Source organism: Crocuta crocuta, unplaced genomic scaffold (genome assembly GCF_008692635.1).
Source record: "Crocuta crocuta isolate KB4526 unplaced genomic scaffold, BGI_CrCroc_1.0 scaffold138, whole genome shotgun sequence".
In the NCBI taxonomy this organism is placed as follows: domain Eukaryota; kingdom Metazoa; phylum Chordata; class Mammalia; order Carnivora; family Hyaenidae; genus Crocuta; species Crocuta crocuta.
In genome coordinates, this window is record NW_027532585.1 from 8881344 (window position 1) to 8901448 (window position 20105).

The 20105-nt window shown below is 41.9% G+C and overlaps 1 protein-coding gene across 2 annotated transcripts in view; it reads right to left on the bottom strand.

Moving 5' to 3' along the window:
- Positions 1-20105, bottom strand: part of ACSL5 (acyl-CoA synthetase long chain family member 5) — a 42329-nt gene that overhangs the window by 9400 nt on the left and 12824 nt on the right. For both annotated transcript variants that reach the window (XM_077779454.1, XM_077779455.1), the window contains exons 2-12: positions 15811-15994; positions 12210-12315; positions 7583-7647; positions 7375-7476; positions 5676-5775; positions 4531-4709; positions 3828-3860; positions 3688-3739; positions 2832-2905; positions 1921-1998; positions 464-598 (exon numbers count right to left, since the gene is read on the bottom strand). In XM_077779454.1, coding sequence (XP_077635580.1) covers positions 464-598; positions 1921-1998; positions 2832-2905; positions 3688-3739; positions 3828-3860; positions 4531-4709; positions 5676-5775; positions 7375-7476; positions 7583-7647; positions 12210-12315; positions 15811-15966 — 1080 coding nt within the window. In that variant the 5' untranslated portion in view covers positions 15967-15994. The remainder of the gene's footprint in view (positions 1-463; positions 599-1920; positions 1999-2831; positions 2906-3687; positions 3740-3827; positions 3861-4530; positions 4710-5675; positions 5776-7374; positions 7477-7582; positions 7648-12209; positions 12316-15810; positions 15995-20105) is intronic.

Consider the following 20105-nt stretch of genomic DNA (forward strand, 5'->3'; position numbering starts at 1 on the left):
GCCTCCCCTGAGGCTCAGTCTCCTCAGCTGGGAGTTGGAAATAATAAGTGTGGATGGGATTTCCAGTGTTTTTGCAAGGATTAAATCATGGAATGCTATGAAATGTTGCCCATGGGACCCAGTACCTCAACAAGAAACTCAAGAGCCTGTAGGTTTTATAAAACCAGAGTAACAACTCCTCAATAAGTTGGCTTAATTTTGAGGGACTCCCCAAGTCTCTGATTTGAGCTCTTTCTCCAGATCTGGTCCAAGCGATCTTATCCAGATGAAAGGGGCTTCATTTATTGTGGTTTTTTCACTGTTGCATTTGTGAATGTGGCTATAAGGTGGATGCTCCTCAGGAGTAGGGGGTGAAGTGGAAAAACTTTCTTAGCAATGTAAAGTCCCTAAGAACCTTAGCCAGGCCTAAGCCACAGACCATTCTTTCATCTCAGGGCCAGCCCAGCAGATGTGAGATTGGTACCTTATCGTAGATTCTGTTGAGTAGTCGAGGCACCACGGGAAACACCGTGGGCTTCAGAGTTTTCATGTCATCAGGCAGCAACCGAATATCTCCTTGGAAGAAACCGACTTTGGCACCACAAGAGTACACGATAGTCTAAAAGCAAAACCAAAGAGCAGGGCTCAGAGTCAAAGGCCCACTTCTGGTGGGACCTGTCTTGGGTGAGAACTGAGGAATTAGGTTGCCATCCATGGGCACTTTTCTCTGTACAGCAGCACCCTTCAGATACCCAGAACTCTATGCCCGAGACAGGTTGGAAACTCATTTCTGCTCAGGTGACAGGATAGGAAAGACAGACTGTGGGATGGAGCGTCTGCCCTCTTCCACCTGTAACTCTGAGTGACAGTCCAAGACACTGTCCTTTGTAAGAGACCATTCATTACATAGCACTAAGCAACAGAGTGAAACTAGAACATGCCTCCAGTTGTAAGACAAACTCAATTTCATGGTGTTAAAATGCAAAAAAGTATGCTTATTAGAATTGATATTTTATTAATCAGATGTCAGCACTTTAGCCCAAGGAACTGAACTGTTGATTGGCATTTCATGTATCAACAGATAAGCTGGTTGAAGAGGTATTTAACTAAGTGGTCGAGAGGGGATTTTCCATTCATAACTACCGAGTGTGTTTTGGGAAGGCCAGCAGTATTTTCAGTTCTTGAATCAGCCCCAGAATTGCCTGACAAGCCTGGAGTCCACTGACGGAAAGGCAGCTCTCTGGCATTCATACAGTCCTAACTGGCTCTACTTTGACACACACTGAACACCTTACCTGGATCAAATGCTCCTTCTCTGCACCCCTGTGGGAAACTTCCTTTTCTTTAACCCTAGATCTTTTTTAAATTTTTTTAAATATTTAATTTTGAGAGAGTGAGAGACACAGAACATGGGTGGGGTTGGGGCAGAGAGAGACAGAGACACAGAATCTGAAACAGGCTCCAGGTCCTGAGCTCTCAGCACAGAGCCCAATGCAAGCCTCAAACCCACGAACTGTGAGCTCGTGACCTGAGTCGAAGTCGAACACTCAACTGACTGAGCCACCCAGACACCCCTAACCCTAGATCTTTTTAAAAATTCTAACCAAAATAAAATGTAAGGGAAGAAACAGTGTCTCTTATCCCAGCACAGCATTAAGAGCAGAGAGTAAGCTCCTGGCTATGACCTCACTGGACTCACAGGACCCTGGGTGAAGGCAGGAGTAACCATTAGTCTTGGTGCACATACACAGACACAACTAGAAAGACTTTGCAGCAAGTAAGAGTAAATGGCAGGGTTAGGACTCAGCTGCACCAACCCACTGTGTGCTGCTTTCCAATTAGAGAAAGGACCATAAATGTGTAGTTGCCTTTGGAATAAACATGGAACTCGCTAATCAAGACTGCATTTTCACATACCTGGTAGGAACATAGGTCACTCACCTGTACAATCCTCTCAAACATATGAGCCAAGGGGAGGTACGAAATGGACACATCCTCAGGGGTGGGCTTGAAAGTATACTATAGATCAGAACAAGAAAGAGACAACATTGGATTAATGCTAACTTACTATTCCAAAGGAGATTTAAAAGCAGCTCCTATTAACTAGAGTTAATAATACTGTGTTACAGATTTGAAAGTTGCTAAGTGAGTAGATCTTAAAAGTTCTCATCACAAGAAAAAAACCTATGTGGGCTGATGGATGTTGAATTTATTGCGGGGACCATTTTGCAGTATATACATATATGGAATCATGTACACCTGAAATTAATATGTTAATTATATCTCAACATTTTTTTCTTTAATTTTAAAGAAACTGCCGGATTGCCACACATAGTTGTACAGGTTGTGCACTGTATAACTCTGAGAGGCTTCTCGTAACTTCCCTGAGTTTAGAGACATGCAGTGATTCTAAAAGAGGAGGGCTATGGGGCGCCTTCAGTCGTTTGAGCGTCCAACTTCAGCTCAGGTCATGATCTCATGGTTCGCGGGTTCGAGCCCCACATTGGGCTCTGTGCTGACAGCCAGCTCAGAGCCTAGAGCCTGTTTTGGATTCTGTGTCTCCCTCTCTCTCTGACCCTCCCCTGCTCACGCTGTCTCTCTCTCTCAGAAATAGATAAAACATTTTTAAAAATTTAAAAAAAAATAAAAGAGCAGGGCTGGAAAATGCACAGTCCTTTGAACAAAGATGCAGCAGTACTTGTCCACATTCATTCATTGTCAGGCCCTTAACATGGCTTTTGGTTTTGTTTTGTCTTGTTTTGTTTTTGTTTCTGCCTCCTCTAACATCAAGATTAAAATCTTATGACAGGTTTACATTTTAACAAATACCCCTTTTTCAATTGACCACTGACCTGTATACATTTGAGAAAAGCAGAACTATTTGTAACAACATTTTCATGGGTCAACATGGCTCCTTTAGGGTCACCTGTAGGAAATAAGACATGGGAAAAAAAAAAAAAAAAAGACCCTTTAAATAACTCATAGGCAGCCTTTGGTTATGAAATAAGAAGCTGTATTCAAATGCTTCTGTTCCAGAGAGTCAAGAGCTTCTCTTGTCACTGTGTATTTTTATGAATGGTATAGGACTCTGTTTATGAATGACTAATGCACCCAGAGATACTACTGCTGACAACGTTGCTAGCCTTCTACTACCACAGAGGGCACAGACACAATCTCACATGCAACAATCAAAAATAAAAATCCAAGTAACCCCCCAACCCCCAACCTTGCACTGTTTTCATGTTTAAGACTTAAGACCTAACTATATTTCCTAACTATCCCATTACAAACTGGCAGATGGGCCACATCTAAAGCTATTCAGAGTTCTAACAAATAAGTAGCTGCAGGGGTGGGGGTGGGCACACACTGATCTGTGTAGGACTATCCCTGAGTCACCTTGATTGAGTGAAACCATTCTGGTGGTGTCAAGTTGAGAGAGTGGTGGGTTGGGGAGGAAAGTTGACTTTGTGATGCCATCTGTGTGGCTCCTGAAGGATAGCATATAAAAACCTCCCAGTGTGTTGAGTGAAATTTAGTTGCTTATCTTAAGTTTTTCCATGTGGGCATCCATACTCAAAAGTCTTGGGCTGTATTACCCTAAGGATAGGGTTCACTGTAGTGTCTATTTACCAGTCCACCAGTGTTCAGTGACTCTAGCTGTGTTTTTGGCTGACCAGAGGCCTCTGGGACAGCTTCATGGGCACTGACCTGTGGTCCCACTGGTGAAGCAGATGACACTCAGGTCTTCTGGTCTAGGGGGCTAGAGGAGGAAGCATAAGGGATTAATCTACCAAGAGCTTTGGGAGTTGAATATGGCAGGGCTCAAATTTGGGCAGAAGAAAACTTACCACAGGCTTTCTGAAGTTCTCTTTCCCTAGGTTCTGTGTGAACAGAAAGCCAAGAAAGGAAGTCATTGGTTAAGATGGACATACTTATGACAAATAGCCCTCTCTTTTCTTTTCCATGTCAACACCTCCCTTTTCTGTGGGAATAGATGCAATGCTTTAATGCAGATCAGGCCTAGAAGCCAATATTCAGGCAGGGGAGAGCAAAGTTTCTCTAGAATACCAGCCTCAAGAGGGCAGATTCCAGATATCCAAACTTGCCATTGTATTCTTGAGGTCTAGTCATCTAGGACCATTACTAAATCTTTCTGAATAATATGAATAGTTGACATTTCAGATCTTACTATATCCCAGTCACTGTTTTGAACCCTTTATATAGATTAATTCATTTAACACTTTACAACTCCTCTGTGAGTTAGAGACTATTTCATCCTCATTTTACAGAGGGGAAAAGGGAGATGTGGAGAACCTTGCCTAAGGTCAGGAAAATGAACCCTGTAACCTGACTCCAGGACCCATATTCTTAGCTACCTCTGACCTCAGTATTCATACATCCTCCACTTAGAAGACTGTGCCCATTGGCCAAAGACCTTTCTTCTCCTCTGGCATGGTTTCTGAATTGTTTTAGGGATATTATTCTCAAAGGTTCACAGCGTGAGTCTCATTTACTCCTCTTAAAGCTATTATTTGAATTTAAGGCCCATACCTCAGCATCAAACAGGGATAAGATCTCAACTCCATTTTTCTCCCCTCTTTCCTTTAGGTCATCCTCAAAGGGATCCATGAGGATGATCAATTTCAGGCCTGGAGTGCGGCCCTTCTTCACATTCTCTATCAGGATAGATGCCTTTTGGGGAGTGTCACAGATCACAGTTGAGATATTAGCTGGAAGCAGAAACAGAGCCAGAGGTAACCTTCATGCCCTGCTATGTACCTGATTGCCTTGCAACAAGGAAGATATTTGTGAAAATTTCAAAGCTAGTCGGTACCCCAAGGAGAGTAGGTCTGCAAATCAGATTTATAATGCAGAAAACCTGAAGCATTCCACTGATAATAAATGAGCTTAATTGAAACAGAAGCACATAGTTTTCATGCATGCTACCAAAACAGTTTACCGTTTCTAGAGTCATGTAATTCCTTCTGCTTAAAAACACAGATGACAAATATGGATCACTTAGGTGTGGTCTTGTCATTGTGTTTTATTTTGGGGAGGGGAGTAGAGAGGAGAAAAGGGACAGATGGGATTTTAGCAGACAAACATGATTCTAGATGTTAGCATTTGCTTTCATAGTTGTTTGTAGAAAATTAAAAAAAAAAATCTGATTATGTTTGTAGTTTAAATGGGTCTATTCTAGTTCTGGGACAGAAAGTAAGATCTTGGATACGTGAAAGAGCTGTTACTTGATCATTGAGCTTGTACTTATCTCTCTAACCATGATAATTTTTTTTCTAAAAATTCACCATGGACATTGGTACATGCTGGCTAACTATTGACTTAGATTTACAATAATAGAAATGAAATCAGAAGTTTCATAGTGATTCCGTCAATTAAATGACTTAGTCACTCACTCTATGACCTCTGATTCAGTGTGGCCAAAGTAAGGCATCTTATCTCTAAACTATAATGTCACACTATGCCACCTCGAACGTTTCATTGAACCTTCTATCTGTGCATATCCCTGTTTGTGCTTTTAGTAATTTCCTTGTAAATTATATCCTCAGTCGTACAGGACAGGAAAGACTTGAGCAAATTCTGGCCATAGCATTCCAAGTCTGCTAACCAAAGCAGATATTGAGGAATTACTCAGCATGACCACAGAATCGAGTTATAATTCAATAGCGAAGCTTTACCCTTGTTGACAATGTATATGATGGCTTCTTCTCCCAAGGTATCATACAGGGGGACGGCTACCATGGAGTATGTGTAACAAGCCAACTCAGAGATGATCCACTGTATGGAGAAAAGCTCCAGTAAGAACTAGAGAACACTTTGAAAAGAAAGAGTATTAATTCAGTCATTCAGCCAACAAATGCTTATTTGATGCCTTTGTGTTAAAAGAAATCACGTGGGGACCTAGAGACTTCCATTGCTAATGCTGTAGAGTACAGCTAAATAAAGGAGATAAGCTAGGCACAGAGACAACTACCATACAAAGGACCAAAACACAAAGGTAGAAGTGCAGCAAGTTCTATCCATAAGAGGCACAGAAACTCGTTTTAAAGAGTTTAAAGGAAGGAGCGATCACTCTTGCGGTGGGGTAAAGGCCATCTAGGACTACTTTGGGGAAAGTGATGGAAATTGGGAAAGCCTTTGAAGGACTGGTAAGATTTGGTTATGGAGGTGGAGGCAGAGCAGGCATTCAGGGAAGAAGGCAGTGGATGAACAAAGATAGAATAGCTCAACATCACTGTGTACACATCAAGAAGCATGAAGGTTTATACAAAATGAATTGGAAAGGTGCGTCAGAATATGCGAATGGTGGGCCTTAAACGTCAGTCTAGGTGTTATGGACTGAATTGTGTCCCCCCCACCCCGAAAATCATGTTGAAACCCTAACACCCAATGTGACTGCTTTTGGAGACAGGGTCTTTAAAGAAGTAATAAATAAGGTCGTAAGGGTGGGGGCTCTGATCCGATATGACTGGTGTCCTTATAAGAGGAAGAGGCACCAAGGATAACAGAAAAGGCCATGAGAGGGCTCATTTTGAAGGCAGCCATCTGCAAGCCAAGAAAAGAAGCCTCAGTAGAAATAAAATGTGCTGACACCTTGATCTTGGACTTTCAGCCTCTAGAACCATGAGAAAAATAAATTTCTATTGTTTAAGCCACCCAGTATGTGATATTTTGTTGTGGTAGCCCAAGCAGACTAATTAATGTACTAGGTTTGGCATTAAGTTCCTAAATTAAAGTCAAGGATATCTCTTCTTATTGAGGCTGGGTGTAACAAAGTGGAGTATGTACATTTACCTAAACGTGTGGCTAGTGCCCTCTCAGCTTTTCGGTTAAGAACTGGCTCTAATAAGCATAGGACTTTCAACTATTCTAAAGCATATAAAGGCTTTCTCTGAGGATACTGGCTTAATGACTTACCTAAAGCTTGAGTCCAATCATCTTAATGTCTAAATCTGCTTTCAACTCACTATAGAAAGATGGTTATAGCCACTCTCAGTAGCAATGGGTACCTCGTATGATAAGTTCAAGTATAACATGAATGTTCCGATTCTAAAACAAACACCTCCCCCTTTTTACAATGTCCACAAGCTCTTATTTGCCAGCCGCCNCTCATATGGCAAAGATTGACTTAAAGTGAATCATGGGCTAGGAAATAAGAGAAATCCAGTTATCAACTTAGATCATTAGGCATTCAACCAGGGATTAAGAAGGCCCTGAGCTATAACTCTTTACACTAGAACAATATTTAAAAATAAAGAAGTTTTTAAATAGTTTAGGTAAGGCATTAGTAAGTGTAAAAGTACTGGTTTCAGGGTGGGGTTTAAGTCTTTAGAGCTAGCCCTGACTCATTTTTGGAGTTAATGTCAACATGGTTACCTCTGGTCTATTCTGAGCAAAGATGCCAACAAATTGGTCTGGTGATGGCTTATATCCTTTGTGCAAGAGACAGGAGCCCAGGTATTCTGCTCGATCAGACACCTATGAGAGAGGTGGGGNAAAAAAAAAAAAAAAAAAGCAGTCAAGAGACCAAATTAGCTCAGAATACCACAGTAAGAATCTATCCAATACCATTGGCATGACTTACCTGTTTGTAGGACAGCCATTTGTAGGGCTGGTTTGGTTTTCTATATCCCAAGCAAGGCCCATTGTCTAAAAACATAACATTAAAAGAAAATCAGTTCCAGCTCCAAATCCTTTGGACCATAGGAGGTAGAAGGGTAGAAGGGGATTAGGAAGAGACAAGACACAAAGGAGGAAAAATCCAGTAAAAATGTGAGCTACTCTTATGAAGGAAATTCAAAGGAGTAAGTACTCAGTTCTCAAAGGCAGAGAGAGTTTTATAAACTACATTTGAAGCATTTAGGAAATGCTTTCAAACATTCAGGTGTTTCCATGTTGGAGTATGTGACCCCTAATAGGAACAGACATTTGAAGAAAACCAGCAGGATGGACAACCCATATGATATGAACAAGTAAAAGCCTACAAGTAAACACAAAGAGCCTATATTGGATAATCTTGGATTGAGCTTCCTTATAATAAGAGACATGTATGCTCATAAAAATTATAGAAAAAAATCAAAATATGAATTGTCAATGATTCCATCACCTAAACACCGTTATTAACACTGACATTTATTTTCATAGTTCCTTTGTATAATTTGACAGGGTTGTGTTCATTCCACATATATATTTTGGATCCTGCTTTCTTCCCCTATTTGATATAAAAATTTCCATGTTATCATGACTTCTCTATAGAGATTTCAGTGACCTTTTTAACCATCTGATGAAGGGCTCTACTGCAGCTGAATTTATCTCACTGTGGGTATTTAGATTGTTTCCAAATTTGACACCACCAATACCCTGTATCTCATTGCTAAGCAGAGCAGTTGTGACAATTGACTTTTCTCCCACTACTTGACATTTCAAGTATTAGGCACTAAATAGTATCTTTTTATCATACCTTCCAGTTTGATTGGCTTAAAAAGTTAGTACTTCAGTCTAAGTTTCTTTTTGTTTTTTTTAATGTTTATTTTTAAGAGAGAGAGCGCGCACAGAGGCACATGAGTGAGGGAGGGATGGGGTGGGGGGGTTGCAGAGGATTGGAAGCAGGCTTCAGGCTCTGAGTTGTCTGCACAGAGCCTGATGCGGCGACTAAACTCACAAACTGTAAGATCATGACCTGAGCTGAAGTTGAACACTCAACCCACCGAGCCAGCCAGGCATTCCCAGTCTAAGTTTCCTTAACAGCTATTCAAGTGGGACCTTTTCATTCATTTCATTTACTCTCTTGAATTGCCTGTTCATGTACTTAACCCATTTATAGGAAAATGTCTGAGATACTGAGGCTCATGAGAAATTACAGGAATACATAGGTCTTTGTGCGTGCACACACACACACACACGCACACAAACAGATACACACAGGTGCACACATAAACACACATACATTTGCCTTCAATATTTTTACAATGTGTCATACATTTGGCAATAGAGGAATTAAGTTTCCAAAGAGCTAAAGTTTGGGAACTCCACTTGCTAGAGAAAACAGTAATCTCAGCTTTGAAAGTCATGGAAGTGGTGTTGACAAGCTAGGGAGCAATGCGAACTAACTGAGAAGCCCCTAAGCCAGAAATAGACAGAGTTATAAATAGAAAAGCGGAAAAGAGGAAAATGTTACCGAGAGGATCCAGTCAAATTGCTAAGAGTAATTCAGATCTTGCCAAAAAGAAGCACTCTGAGGCAGAGTTGTTAAGAATTCAGAGGTAAATAAGTGAACTTCCAGCCTAAGTGACAGAAGATAAGGGAAAGAAAGCCAGAACAAGAGAACCACTCTGATTAAAGAGATATTTAAAAATGAATGATGAGACTGTCCACAGGAAACGTTGATTCTTTTTCTTTCTGCTGAAACAGCTGCACAAATGCTCAAGAAGTCAAGTCTCACACTGTAACTTTACCAGAAGCAAGGCAAGTCCTGTTTATAGCCACTCCTCCATTCCAGAGAATGCACCTCCAGTGGTCTACCATTGGGATCCCTTATATTAATATTCCTCACAAGTGATAGCTACCACCCATGCATGTTACTCTGTGCACATGGACAACTATTGTTATCCCTAAGGCACTAAGCATCATGAAGGACTAGAGCAGTTCTTCAAGCCCACTCAGTAAGAGAACGGTGATAAATGTGGAAAAACCATACTGCATCACATTGATTCCCTAATGATGAACATTCTAGCAGAGGCCCACAGCCAAGGAACAAGTCAAATAATTGGCCCAAAGGGGCACCAACTAAAGTCTCATTAAACTCTGTGCCCTAATCGGCTTCAGCCTGATTAGCTGAAGTCCTGACCAGGCAACAGCCTCACCTTTGATTAGCTTTGTCCCTCTGTTCTAAGGAGTGGCCATCTACAAAGAGCCCACCGGTTAACAACTTCTTGGCCAAATTGCTGCCCTATGCTAAGCCGAAGGGAAACTCTGGCTCACAGAGGCCCTGAGAAGCTTTGTCAAAGATTCAGACTCTTAGGTCTCACTGTGTGGAATTCTGATCTACTGCAACAGGACCGAAGTAGGGAAGCTGTAGTTTAAACATTGTCTGTAGATGATTTGCAACAGAGACCATCTATTGGGTAGGGGTTAAGAGCATATGTTAGGGCTGATGTATTCATTCCCACTTGGGACCAGATGTGTCATTTTCTGTTTCTCATGCCTGCTTACATGAGAAACTCTTTTAACTTTATCTGTTTAGTGTTAATTTAGTATTGAAAAACATCTTTAAAATTTTTTAAATATTTATTTTATTTTTGAGATAGACAAAGTGTGAGTGGGGGAGAGGCAGAGAGAGAGAGTGACACAGAATCTGAAACAGGCTCCAGGTTCTGAGCTGTCAGCACAGAGCCCAACGTGGGGCTCACACTTGCAAACTGTGAGATCATGACCTGAGCCAAAGTTGGATGCTTAACTGACTGAGCCACCCAGGTGCCCCTTGAAAAATATCTTCTAAATGAAGTATCATATATGTCACTGATCATGTGCTAAATGGCTTGTTTCTAGTTATAATGACAACACAATAAAGAAAACTCACTGAAGAAGATTTTGAAAAAGAAAATTCTAGGGGCACTTGGGTGGCTCAGTCAGTTGAGTGTCCAACTCTTGATTTTGGTTCAGGTCATGTTCCTGAGATCAAGCCCCACTATCAGCACAGATCCTACTTGGGAATCTGTCTCTTTCTCTCTCTGCCTCTCTCCCCGCCACACCACCAAAAATATATACATAAACTTAAAAAAGAAAAAGAAGATAGAATTCCAAAGGAAAATCTGTTTTATTAGCCATATTGTATCTAAAGTTGCCAAAAAGTAAAGAAACTACTGGTTGGTGGGGGATTTCTTTGTTATTTGCATGGAAGTCTAAATTAAGTGCTCACTTGGAGCCAGGAATACCAAATACAGTCCCCTTTGGAGACTTCAGATAAAATTTTTCTTTACAATAAGTCTTTCTTTGTCTGGAGGAGCAACTACTTTTATAAAACACTTAAGAGCTGACTGAATACAGAACAATCTAGTCAAACAGACAGATTTCAGTATCAGCTGCCAACATTTTCTAGTTCCGTCACCTTTGGAATGTCCCTGAACCTCGGAGTTTCTGTTTCCTCCTTTTTAAAAGTAGGGGTGATAATAGCTAATCTTTAAGGTTTAGGGGAGGTTAGTGTGCTAGATGCATGTAGTGCCTGTTGGACAGTTTGCATTTGGCAGGAGTTGGCTATTAAATATTGACATAGGTAAAAGGCAGAAAGGAAGCAGGGTTAGGAACTCACACAGGCAGGAGTGCCTGGGTGGCTCAGTCAGTTAGGCATCCAACTTGGACTCAGGTCATGTTCTCGTGGTTCGTGAGTTCGAGCCACGCATCAGGCTCTGGGGTGACAGTGCAGAGCCTGCTTGGGCTTCTCTCTCTCCCTCTGTCTTCCCCTCCCCTACTGTGCTCTCTCATGCTCTCTCAAAATAAATAAATAAATAAAACATGTCACACAGACAAACCTATGTCTGGATAAATTGTCACCAAAGACAAAAGATGTAGGGAGAGCTCTAAGCTGGTTGATTTTGAAAGGAAACTAGTGCACCCTGTGTTGTGTTCAGTAGTACAGAAAAAAGTAGTGAGCCTTGGTATGTACCAAATGAACCTGCCAAAGTCCATGTGGCAGTGTTTCTAGGGAAGTCCAAAAGATAACTGCCTTCTGCAATACTAAAGAATAGTGGCATCGATCAGGATCAGGGTCAAGGACAAGGTAGATCAGGAACCCTGAATGCCAATTTCAGCTCATATGCTGAATCTGTAAATTCAGGAAATTACATTTATGGAAATCCTGTTTCTGAACAAATATAAGGTACCAGTGAGCTAATCAAAATACTTTCCTCCACATTATTGTCAACTCTTCACCAACTTGCCAGGGAAGTCCTCTTTGTGTTAGGTATGAAACAGATTCAGAGAGGCAAAGTGATTTTGCACAAGGTCACACAGCAGGAAATGGAAGAGCTGGGTTTCAAACTCAAGTCTGTCTGACACTGTTTCTAGCCCCCATTCTGATGCGATATCCCTGCATTTTGTATGTCAGCATTCTATTCAGACTACCATTGGGTTTAAGAACTGAGATGGGGGAGAAGAGGTTGCCACACAACCACACATTGGTCTTCCTGCAGTTGAGATTAGACTGCCAGGCTTACCAGACACAGCGAGTCCTCTTTGGAAAACTTCATACACTGTCGTGGCATCTGAGAAGTAGTACTGTGAGTCATTGTCCTTCTGGCCAGCACCCTTCCGTGCTCCTCCCTAAGACACAAGACCAAGTTTAGGCCAAGCCTGAGTCTCTCCCACCCTTTCCAAACCACTATGGGTTGAATTAAAGAAACCACATATACTGAACATTGAGGTCACAGGAATACCCCCTTTATTATTGGATGAATTTTTATATCTCAAAATTGTAGTATCTCCACATTATAGAAACCCAGTGAATGTCACAGTTACATTTCTGGCACTCTCCTCCAACCCATCTAGACAAACACACACACACACACACACACACACACACACACACACACACAGGAGAGATAATACCATAATTTTACATTTAAAAAAATCATACCAAATTTAAACATCTATCAAATGCATACTATGTTCCAGCACTGCACAAATACTGTAGATGCAAAGTGAGTTAAGACAAAGTCATTGTCCATCAGCATCTCATAAATGAGAGTCTATGGAGTGGAGTGAGGTGAAAAAGGAAAATATGCAACTATAATACTCTGATGTACACACTGTAATATCAATGTACATTCTGGGAGATGAATAATACTACCTGTTCTGTGTTAAGTAGAAAGGTTGCAAAGAATACTTAATAGAGACTGAAGATAAGTAAGCATTAACCAAAAAGTTTTAAGGTAATTTTATTCTTAGGATTAGGTATTTCCTAAAAATATTTTTTAATGTTTATTTATTTTTGAGAGAGAGAGAGACAGAGCATGAGCTGGGAAGGGGCAAGAGAGAGGGAGACAGAATCCGAAGCAGGCTCCAGGCTCTAAGCTGTTGGCACAGAGCCCAACGCAGGGCTTGAACTCACGAGCCGTGAGATCATGACCTGAGTTGAAGTCAGAATGGAGCCACCCAGACACCCCTACCAAAAAGTTACAGTTTGGTAACTTTGGTACAGAGGAGGAGAAAAACAATTCAGAGTGAAGGAACAGTCTGAATGAAGACACAGAGGTGAGAAGACACATTGCAAAGCCTGGTGGACAGCTAGAGAGCAAGGTATTAGAGGAAGAGGGATGGTATTATTGCTAGGGATGTGCCTAGAAATGTCAGCTAGAACCATAGGATCAGGCCCTGATGATGATCCTGGAAAAGCATGGTCCAACCCTCATGTAAATTAGAGACAACTATACATCAGTTAAATAAAACATTAAAAAATGTAAGTTACTACTGAGAAAAGGGCCAAAAAAGCACAGGGTAACATGTGAAGTGGTAACAATAGGTATCTAACTTAGTCTAGAGCATCAGGGAAGATTTCCAGGAGATGTCAGATTAAGTCAAGATGTCAACAACAAAGTTCCCTGGCTAGTGAAAGATAGGGGTTTACTGTTTGTTTACAAGGAAGAAGGAAGAAGAAAAGAGGATTCAGACTCTACTTCTGGCAACTGGATGAAAAGAGATGCACCTAACTGAGATAGAGGAGAAGGGGAAACAGAAAAGTGTGTGTGTGTGTGTGTGTGTGTGTGTGTGTGTGTGTGTGTGTCTGCAGGTGCTGGCATAAGAGAAAAGATATGCAATAAAGAGACTTGTCGAACTTGAGTGTCACTGAGATGGACTGGAACTGGGGAGATTTCAGAACTAGAAAGTCAGATTCAGGGGTCATAACCTATTAGGTACAATTTCAAGGCATGAAAGAGGAATTTTCTCAGTTGGGGATTGGCAGACTATACTCTGGGGCTGTAACTGACTTGTCATCTGCTTTTACAGATAAAATTTCATTGGAACACAGCATGCTCATTCATTTACATGCTGTCTGATGCCTTCGTGTTACAATAGCAGAGTTGAGTAGTTGCAACAAAGTCCATATGGCCCGCAAAGCCTGAACTACTCACCGTCTGGCCTTTATAGAGCATGTTTGCCAACCCCTACATTAGAGGATTCAAGAGATGGTGAGATGGAACCTCTAGGTGAGGGGAGGAAAGAAGCTAAGTGACTAAGACTATCTTGGAATTAGGAAGAACTCTCACTGAAGGAGATTATGAAAGACAAAAAGAGAAGTTTTGAGAAAGATGAATTCTCAAGTCAATTGGGAGGCAGGCTGAAGGAGAAATTATTGACTTTTGAAGGTAGGTGATGAGTGACCCAGAAGAGTTTGGGGAAATGGTAGTAGCACAGGTTAGATCTCAGTGGGTTAATGTTCAGAAAAGGAAATTAACAGACTATTCTTAAAGACCTCTGGTGGAAAGTGGGAAGATTGAAAGGAGGTGGTGGTGTGAAGCCACCGGATCAGCAGTGTAGGAAGATGTCAAGGAAGAATGGGCAAACATCCCAACATAAAAGTGGAGGTAGTGGAGAGTGGAGGCAGCTTGGAGTGAGATTCCTGAGTAGAGGAAAGAAGTTCCTGAAAAGATCAGGAGAGATTAGCCCTGTAAGGGAACAAAAATGCTTTCTTCTCTGAAAAGGAATGAACATGAAAAATGATGAAGAGGGGCGCCTGGGTGGCTTAGTCAGTTAAGCAGCCGACTTCGGCTCAGGTCATGACATCATGGTTCCTGAGTTCGAGCCCCGTGTCGGGCTCTGTGCTGACAGCTAGCTCAGAGCCTGGAGCCTGATTCAGATTCTGTGTTTCCCTCTCTCTCTCTGCCCCTCCCCTACTCACCCTCTGTCTGTCTCTCAAAAATAAATAAAATGTGGGCACCTGGGTGGCTCAGTCAGTTGAACATCCGACTTCGGCTCAGGTCATGATCTCACGGTTCGTAGGTTCGAGCCCCCTGTCAGGCTCCGTGCTGACAGCTCAGAGCCTAGAGCCTGTTTCAGATTCTGTGTCTCCCTCTCTCTCTGACCCTCCCCTGCTCATGCTGTCTCTCTCTCTCAGAAATAAATTAAAAAACATTAAAATTTCTTTTAATAAATAAAATGTTAAACATTTAAAAAAAAAGAAAAATGATGAAAAGAACATTCTGGGAGCCCTTCCTTTGGTCAAAGAGGTAGGAAGCTGTGTGATTTGCTGAAGTTGGGGAATTGAGGAGAAAAGCGCACTTCAGCTTCTGCCAATTTTAAGAATGAATATGAACTCAGAGCCAGAATTTAACTTTAGGAAATAACTTCTTTATCATTCTCAGATATTGAGTGTCTCAATGAAAGCTTTCTCCTGCCACCAACACACTGGGTCTATGAACTAGATCATAGATAAGCAAAATTTTTCTGTAGGGGGCTAGAGAGTAAAACCTTTGGGCTTTGTGGTATACATCTCTTTTTATTTTTTTTTAACATCTCTTAAAAAAAGTAAAAACCATTCTTAGCTGGCTAGTTGTGCAAATAATGGTGGATTTTGCCCACAGACTGTAGTTGACCAACCCTGATCTAGATTATTGGCATCCTAAAACCTAGCTGTGGTTTTATTGTTGTTACAAAGAAAAGTATGCCAGTAATAGAAGTTGAAATTTGTAGATTTTCTGGTGACTGTTAACTTAAAAGGTTTACTTTCCATTGCTATAGCCTATTCTCCTCTTGAGTTATCCCAAAGCGTTGGTTTACAGTTTGTGCTTGATCACACTAGACAGAGGATTGGCAAGTTACCTCGATTCCCACCGACTGGTTGTTCAAATCCACAAAAGGGTGGACTGGCTGAGGCCTATTGATCAGCCACAGGAAGATGGTGGCTCCAACGGTCAGGATGCAGATGATTGCCGGAGTTGGAAGTGGGGAAAACAAGAAATTAAAGATAAAAAGCATCTTTGTGAATAGCAGCAGGAATTCAGGCCTTAAAAACAAAAAAGAAAAGAAGAAAGAAAAAGTTAGAGGAAATGGCAGTGGTTTTTGTTTTGTTTTTCTTTTTACTCGATAGCTGTGTTTATAAAAGGACACACACACAGTCACATGCACTTCTAACCCTCCAAGAAACCAGAGTTAGACCGCTATCCGGGGACAGAATTTCTCTTACTGTTTACTTCAGCAAAGTTGAAAATAATAGAATGCATTCTCCACCTCCCCACCCCCGCACCCACAACTTGACTGTGCTCCCTCAAGGCAGAAAGGATCAAAGGAAACAGGTTAATCATTTCCTAGACAATTTTAAAAATGATTGCTCTTTCACTTTTGGCCCAACAGGACCCAGATAAAGCCTTTCCGAATCCAACTTAAGCTGGTAGTCAGAGGAGGGCACTGTGGAGAGCTTCCCCTGCCCCGTCAGACCAAGGGTCAGGAAGGGCTCTTCCGGCTGGATTTCTCCAGTACAAAACAAACAGAAGAGGGAGCCTCTGTAGAAGTGACACAACAGATTTTAAAAATTGAGCATTCCACAAAGAACATTTCCTGCTGACCAGCTACACCTTGCTCATTGCTTTCTTTCTTTCTTGAAGCATCGGGAGGGTCTCAGGGATCAAGAGCATCTCAGCTTGCTGTGTCCAATGTCCTCTCCCCCAGGGAGACTTGGAGAAACCATTTGTACTGGAGGCAATGTTAGCCAGGGACGTGGAAAGGGTGTTGGAAAATGTATCCGACGCATGGTAGCAAGTGAGCACTGAAGGTTCAGGCCAGGAAAAGATCTCAAACACCTGAAAGCAGCAAAGCCTTTCCCCAACCCAGCTTTTCTATAGCTTCCAGCAATGTTTGGCTTTAAACTGCTCTAGCAGAAGCTAGTGTTTGGGCAGATCCTAGGAATTTACTCTGGTTGAGGCCATCTCTTTCATCTCTTGCCCCGCAGCTTTCAGACTGGGTTGTTTGCTCCAATCATGGAATTTAATCCAACCAATGTCATAACATAGCATTTTACAGATAAGAAAATCAAAGCTCCCAGGGGTGCCTGGGTGGCTCAGTAGGTTGAGCATCTGACTTCGGCTCAGGTCATGATCTCATGGTTCATGGGTTTGAGCCCCACGTCAAGCTCTGTGCTGACAGCTCAGAGCCTGGAGCTGCTTCAGATTCTGTGTCTCCCTCTCTCTCTGACCCTCCCCTGCTCACACTGCTTCTCTCTCTCTCCCTCTCTCTCTCTCTCAGAAATAAATAAAATATATTTAAAAAAAAATCAAAGCTCCCAGAGGTAAAGTGACTTGTCCAAGTTCACTCAGCATTTCCTGATGCCGCTTTCCACATTAAAATCTGCAAACCCCCCTCCGTCCTTCCGAGTCTAGCTTTGGAGTTCAAAGAGCCTGGAACCACAGAGGAGAGTCAGAATTTGCAGTTCTTCAAAGTTTACGAACATGCCCCATGGAACAGTATGTCTGAGATGAGACCACACATTCCTGCTTAAAATTGAGAGAACAAAGCAAGCCTGAACAAAGCAAGCCTGAACAAAAGTTTGATCAGATCAAGATTGTAGTTCCCCTGAGAACGTTGGGGCTGCTGCCACTAGCTGGCATCTGGAACTTTCTCCCTCCACCCCAACAAAGGCTAAACAGGCCCAGGAATTGTGTGCGGAGCAGGCACGGTCACAAGAATCCTTCAGCGTCTTAGCATTTTCCTGCTCCCTGGTTGGCTGAATTTGGAACCATCCCTTTCCATTTTATGAAGGAAAAGTGAACTTCCAGAGAGTGGGATGACTGTCCCCAGCTCCTTGGTGCTGTCCACATTGTGTTTAGAGGGGAAGAAAAAGAAAAGAAAAACAAAAGCCAAGGCCCCACAGGTGCTAGGTCACATAAGGACTGGTGGAGCTAATATGACCACCAGCCAGGATTCTGAGAGCTAGGATTTGTAGAATCCAGCCTTTTCTGGACTCGTGAAGTGGCACTCTGGGAGACAGAATGTGTGCAAGAGGCAGCCACCCCAGGTGGGGAAGCGGGGCCACCCCAGGGGAAATTATGAAGTTGACAGGGCAGGTAGCAGAGCTGAAGCGAGGAGAGACCTGCTCTGTGCTCACCCATCCTGCCCCCACCAGCCCTTCCCCTGAGCCTGGGGACACTGCCACAAGTCTAGTATCTTCTGATCTGGGATTCTCTTCTCTGCACTAATCTCACCTTTGAATTAAGAGATTCTTACCTCACTCCTCTTCTCAGCTATGAGAACAGATTGTCACACTGAGCACTTTTGCGCTCTTCTTCCAGGTGGCAGATTTACATTTTAACAAGAGATTTGCAAACATTGTCTTCAAAAGAAGGGCTAAAGATGAAATTTCTGTTCCAGGTGGCAGTAGGGGATGCACAGAGGAGGGAGGTCAAAAGCTTGGCAGGTAGCACAGAGGGAGGGGAGGAGAGAGGCAGAACCCATGACCAGTACAAAGTCAGCACCTGCTGTCAACCTGGGCTGGTGGCTACCATGCAGTAATGTGAGCCCTTGATCACTAGATTATCAGATTTTGTTCTTAGAAAATCTAGAACACTGGATTTTTGTGAATCCTCAATTTTAACTATTAGCTCAGGTAGTAAGAACCTGGTATACAATAAACAAAAAGACATCTGGATTCATCTAGACCTACTGCAGTCATACAGTTCACAGATGTGGTGAGCCTGGCCACTTTGATACAAACAAGGGAGGTACTTATAAATGCCAAGTCCTCAGCTTCAGGAGAATGAAATACCTTGCTTACACTGGCAAATATCTGCAGAAAACACTGAAAGATAGATCTATGTGTCAAGTGAAATAGCTTACTCACTTTGTTTGCTATTGTAAATCAGGTATTGAACTCAAATAGGATATGTGCAGAATATCAGACAGTTCCTCTCTGCTTCTCCACATTTTTAAAAGTTTGTTTATTTTGAGGGAGAGAGGGACAAAGGAGCAGAAAGAGAGCGAGACAGAGAATCTCAAGCAGGCTTCATGGTCAGCCTGATGCTGGGCTCAAACCCAAGAACTGAACCGTGAGATCATGACCTGAGCTGAAAGCAAGAGTTGGATGCTTAATCAACTGAACCACCCAGGCACCCAGCCATTTTAAAATGTACAATTCAGCAGCATTTAGTACATTCATGATGTTATCCAACCACCTCCTCTAGTTAGGTCTAAAACATTTTCATCACCCAAAAAAAACCCCAAGTGCCCATTAAGCAGTTATTCCCCACTCCCTTCCCCCCAACCCCTGGCAACCACTGATATACTTTGTTTCTATGGACTTACAAATTCTTAATATTTCATATAAATGAATCATGTGTATGGGACTCTCCATGTATGACATTTCTCACTCAGCATATTTTCTGGATTATCCATGTTATAGCATATCAGTACTTCATTTCTTATGGCCGAATAACATTCCATTGCATAGACAGACATTTTATGAATTCATTCATCAGCTGGTAGATATTGGGGGTTTTCCCACATTTTGGCTATGGTGACCACTGCTATGAACATTTGTATGCAGATTTTGCTTCAGTACCTATTTTCACTTCTTTAAGGTAAATAGCTAGAAATGGAATTACATGGTAATTTTACATTTAAACCTTTTGAAGAACCACCAAGTATCTTCCACAATGGCTGCACCATTTTATATTCCCAACAACAACAGACAATTCCAACATCTTTTTATCCTCACCAACACTTGCTATTTTCTGGAGTTTTTGATACTAGCCATCCTAATAGCCTCATTGTGGTTTTGGTTTGCATTTCCCTAATGACTGATGATGTTGAGCATCTGTTCATAGGCTTATTGACTATTTGTATTTCTTCTGTGAAGAAAGGTCTATTATAGTCCTTCACTCATTTTTAAATTGGGAGGTTTGTCTTTTTGTTGTTGAGTTGTAAGAGTGCTTTAAATATTTTGGATACTAGACCCTTATCAGATATATGATTTGCCAATATTTTTTCCCATTCTTTTTTTTTTTTTCTTCTAAGTAGGCTCCACACCCAGTGTGGACCTTCACTCATGACCCTGAGACTGAGTCAGATGCTTTAGCAACTGAGCCACCCAGGCAACCCTGCTCCCATTCCATAGTCTTGATAGACTT